This window comes from Vitis vinifera, chromosome 19, assembly GCF_030704535.1.
Source record: "Vitis vinifera cultivar Pinot Noir 40024 chromosome 19, ASM3070453v1".
Lineage (NCBI taxonomy): Eukaryota > Viridiplantae > Streptophyta > Magnoliopsida > Vitales > Vitaceae > Vitis > Vitis vinifera.
In genome coordinates, this window is record NC_081823.1 from 4397199 (window position 1) to 4402278 (window position 5080).

At 35.3% G+C, this 5080-nt stretch overlaps 1 protein-coding gene across 1 annotated transcript; it reads left to right on the plus strand.

Moving 5' to 3' along the window:
* Nucleotides 1–1383: 1383 nt before the first annotated feature.
* LOC100262419 (S-locus-specific glycoprotein S13-like) lies at nucleotides 1384–3663 on the plus strand. The gene is made up of 3 exons (XM_059735456.1): nucleotides 1384–2882; nucleotides 3220–3342; nucleotides 3437–3663. The coding sequence occupies exon 1, from the start codon at nucleotides 1590–1592 to the stop codon at nucleotides 2625–2627; it is 1038 nt and encodes a 345-aa protein (XP_059591439.1). The 5' UTR covers nucleotides 1384–1589; the 3' UTR covers nucleotides 2628–2882; nucleotides 3220–3342; nucleotides 3437–3663.
* The last annotated feature ends 1417 nt before the right edge of the window (nucleotides 3664–5080 follow it).

Here is a 5080-nt window from a genome sequence, read left to right on the forward strand (position 1 = left end):
TTACATCTTAGTAACTTGTTTTTCATTGGAATTGGAAATTTCCAAGTTACCCTGTTTAGACAGTTCTTCCAATTGAAATGATTGAGCCCTTAAACTTGCATAGCACGGTACTCTGTTAAGATTCTGGAGTCTTTGAAGACTGCAACCTGATCCACTTGATGCTGTGTCATGGTTCAATTAACTAGCTAGTCATGCTTGAGAGGACCTGTCTGACAAACACCAGGAAAAATCTACATTAGCAACTATTTTATTTTAATTTTCTTCCTATGTCTATAAGTAGATAGCATAGAGTGATTTGTGGTATATCCTCTATGGCATCATGTTTTTCCATAAACACATTGATGATGAATAAGCTTTCATAAATTAGATAGGGCATGAGCTCTCCATGTGGCACTATTTTTTTTTTGTGGAAAATAATTTAGTATTTTAAGTTTACTACAACCCATAAAACTTTCCCTTCATTTGGAAAAAACGAATCTGAAGCTACCCAGAAGCTGACCTGAAAAGACATGTCTTAATTGTTCTTTTAATTATTAATTTTATTGTGGGCATGGCCTAGGTTGAGAAAGGTCCAATAAGGCTTAGAAAAGTCATGGAAAGAGATATATATATAGAAGTGATAGGTCAAGTTCATTCATCCGCATGAAAAGGACCAGGGTCGACTTCTTAATGGTTCGTACTTACTAACGTAGAAATTAGGGAAGAAATCGCGGCAGGTGCTGCTACCTAGGGAAGGTAACACCATTGCACTTGACTATGATCCTCTACCTCATGTTCATGTGATGATTATGACGTAGGTGACAACTGTTTTATCAGATTGGAAGTATAGAATTCCAAGAATATTGAAGACAAATCAAGCGCAAATGAAGGCGAAGATTAACAGATGGATTATTACTCACAAAGGAAACTAAGGGTGAATCTTCCCAGACAACGATACAGAAATGAGTGATGGGTGCTGCAGTCCCTGTTTCAAGGCTGCTGTATCGCCTACAGTTAATCAATCTCTACAAAAAGTGATTAAAAAGTTAATTTTTTTAACAAAAAAAAAAAAGTCCCTTTTTCTCTTTTTTCTTTGAGGTCTTAACTCTATAACACTCGATCTAGTTAAAACTAACATGGAAAGAATCCAGGTAAATAGAGATAGATGTTTATCAAATTAATAGAGACAATCCAGACATCAAGATTGGCATGCCAAGCAACCATCGAGATGCTACCTTCCAGGCCCTATAACACAAACTCATTTCAGATAGTATGATCTTCTGACATTTTTTTAAACAAAATTCAATTAGGGAACATTTGGGAGGACTCTACAATTTTACATTTCAGTAACTTGATTTTCATTGGAATTGGAAAATTCATAGTCACCCTGTTGAGGCAGTTCTTCCAATTCTAATGCTTGAGCCCTTAAACCTACATAACACGGTACTCTGTTGGACTAAGACTGAAAGCCTGGCCAAGTCAAAAACTGCAGCGTTGTCCTCTTGATGCTGTGTCTTGGACAAATTCCAGGAAAAACCTACATCAGAGAAATTTTAGTATTTTTTTAAACTAGTGTATAGAAGTCTTCCTTCCATCTGTGAGAAACGTCAATGGAGACCCATCTTTTCTTCGCCATCTTTTGTGCTTGGATTTGTCTCTCAGTTCCCTTGGAGTTCTGTATTGCAGCTGATTCCATAAGGATGGACCAATCCATAAGCCATGGTGAGACTTTAGTTTCCTCAGGCCAAAGTTTTGAACTAGGCTTCTTCTCTCCTGGAAGCTCCAAAAACAGGTACTTGGGAATATGGTACAAGAATACACCCCAGACAGTTGTATGGGTTGCAAACAGAAACAACCCAATTGCAGATTCTTACGGAGTTTTAACCATCATCAACAATGGCGCACTTGTTCTTCTCAACCAGTCAAAGAGTGTAATCTGGTCTCCCAATTTGTCAAGGGTACCTGAAAATCCAGTTGCACGGCTCCTAGAGACTGGAAATCTTGTTCTCAGGGACAGTAGTAATGAAAGTTCTGAAAGCTATATATGGCAGAGCTTTGATGATCCATCAGACACAATGTTGCCACGCATGAAGGTGGGATGGAACTTAAAGACTGGTCTACAACAAAAATTGACATCATGGAGAAGTGCTGATGACCCATCCCTTGGAGACTTCTCTTACAGAATTGATATTAATGTGCTGCCTTACGTGGTTCTTGGTGTGGGATCAAGCAAAAAAGTCCGTTCCGGGCCGTGGAATGGACTTGAATTCAATGGTGTTCTTGTGTTGGACTACTTGGTTTACAAAGCAGTTTTTGTTAACAACGACGATGAGGTATATACCCTCTGTGAGTCTAACAACAATAAGATCATTTCAAGACTAACATTGAACCATTCAGGTTTCCTCCAGAGTCTGGTATCAAAAAAAGGAAGCTCTGACTGGGATGATTTGTACTCAATTCCCAGTGAACTTTGTGTAAATTATGGCCATTGTGGTGCTAATGGTATCTGCAGAATTGGCAAGGCGCGGATTTGTGAGTGTTTGCCAGGTTTCACACCAAATTCACAAAAAGAATGGGACATGTTTAATACATCAAGTGGATGCATCGAAGAAGGCCTTTGGATTGCCAAAGTGAAGAGGGATTTGTAAAGGTTACAGGGGTGAAATTGCCCGACTTGATAGATTCTCATGTGATTAATAGTGTGAGCCTTAGGGAGTGTGAGGTGTCATGCTTGAACGACTGTTCTTGTACAGCATATGCCTACTCAAATGCATATGCTTACTCAAATCCTAATGGAAACGGTGGCTGTTTGATGTGGTCTGGGGACCTGATTGATATCAGAGAGTTAACTTCAGAAAAACATGCGGAGGACATCTATATCCGCATGCACACTTCAGAGCTAGGTAAGACACTTGATTTTCTGTAAATCACGTTTTGATTGTAAGCTATTGGGGTTGTCTCCAATAGCCTAAGCCCTAAGTTTTCCTGGTAAATCAAGATGCAGAATTACTTATTTTCCAAAATCAGAGATTCAATTTGACAAGAAGATTATAATCTAGTTAAAACTAAGACCCTATATTATATTCCAGAAGAACCATAGCTGTTAGGATTCAGGTTAACTAATGATGAACTGACTTGTAATAATCCTAACAAGCAGAAAGCAAATATCCAATTCATTTTCTGAAGAAACAGGGAAATCCGGGGAAATGGTTACTTCATTCTTGTTACTGTCTGTTCCAGGGTTAAACACTTATCAGAAGAAAAAACTAGTGATCATCCTTGTTATATCTACCTTTTCTGGAATCCTCACCTTGGGCTTAGCAGTCTGGTTTCTATTTCAGAAGAAGAGAACAATGGGAGCAGGTATGCATACTTATCCACCTTGATGATTTTATTGAAAGAAAACCACGTGGTTGTGCTTTAAAAGTAGCTTCTAAATTATTATCCCTTTTAACAGACCAGGAAAGCAAGGAGAACTTAGAGTTACCTTTGTTTGACTTGCCTACCATTGCAACTGCTACTAACAACTTCTCCAACACCAATATGATTGGAGCAGGTGGCTTTGGGTATGTGTACAAGGTAATATACGCCATCTTATGCATCAGGATAACCCAAAAATGATTTCAAAAGAAAGAAGTGTTAGCTTTTTTCCTATAATGTGTGGCCATATATAATTATATTTATATAAATATTATTTAAGGCTATCAATTGATAGGTAGGTGAATCAATTAATTGGGCATCCAAGAGTTTTATGTATGGAAGACTCAAATTACAAATGGGGAGTTAGAAAATTTACTTTATATGAATATGGTGTCACAACTTTTGTAACCCCATCATTATGAAATTCATTTTGTACATTATGTTTGAGTAATAGAGGAAAATGAAAATGTATAACTTATGCAATTATATAGATGCATTCAAGTTCATAACCCACCATTACCTATTAATTTGTACATAATGGGTGTAAATAATGAGTATAACTCCCATATAGTCTTTGATGGGAAGACTAAGAGATGTACAACTTTTTATAAATTGAGGTCCCAAGTCACACTCTCATTCTTATGTCATTTTTGTTGTTTATTTTTAACAACATACACCACACAAGTGACCCATCCATTATATGAGAGTAGTGAGTTGAAGATCTTGAAAATACAATTCACAAGGTGACTCAATCTCACTTCATGGATCAAGGTAAGAATATGATCATTATTTTAGTATTTACATTTATTTTGTTTTATGCATCAAAATTTTTTTTTAAAAATAATTATTTTCGTATAAAGTTTATAAAAGTTTGGTTAATAATTGGTATCAGAGCCAACCAATTTTGGATCATAAAACATATTTTTTCATTTTTTGATTATTGTTTGATCTTATGGACAACTAAAATATATATGATGTGATGCATATGAATGATGTAGTAACACACATTTTCAATGTTTCATGATTTCAATCATATCTATTGCATGATTTTATGAAAGTTGCAAAAATATGATTAGTAATTTAAATGTGTGATTATGGAAATCTCAAGAAATAGCTTTTCTAGTATGCATGTTTATTTACTTGTTTGTTTGAAGATGATCATATATATATGTGTGATCAACCTAACGAAGGATCATCACCATGTTTGATTATATGACAAGAGTTTAATAATAAAAGGTTGATGAAGTTTTTACCCAACGGTATTAAACTTCTTTACGTTTCAATACTTTTATTTTAATAATTATGTCATATCTATATGATTTATGAATTATTATAATTCAACCCAATGGAGGGATTATAATAATGTACTTTTGTGTTATATGATTGTAGTTCGGTCCAACGAAAGAACGATGATATGATCTCTAATGTTTATGATTAATGTGATATCTAACTTAATTTTTGTTGTAGTTATATATTATTGTAAAGTGTGGTGTTAAATATTGTCATGACATAAAATAATTTTCCTTTTTGAATTAAATTTTATTTTCCAGCAATGAATCCTACTGCTATTACAGGCTATTTGTCTGGTATTGAATGATTAAGTGGGGCAAATTTTAAAAAATGGAAGGAACAAATTGGAATTGTTCTTGGTTGCATGGATTTGGACTATGCCTTAAGAGAG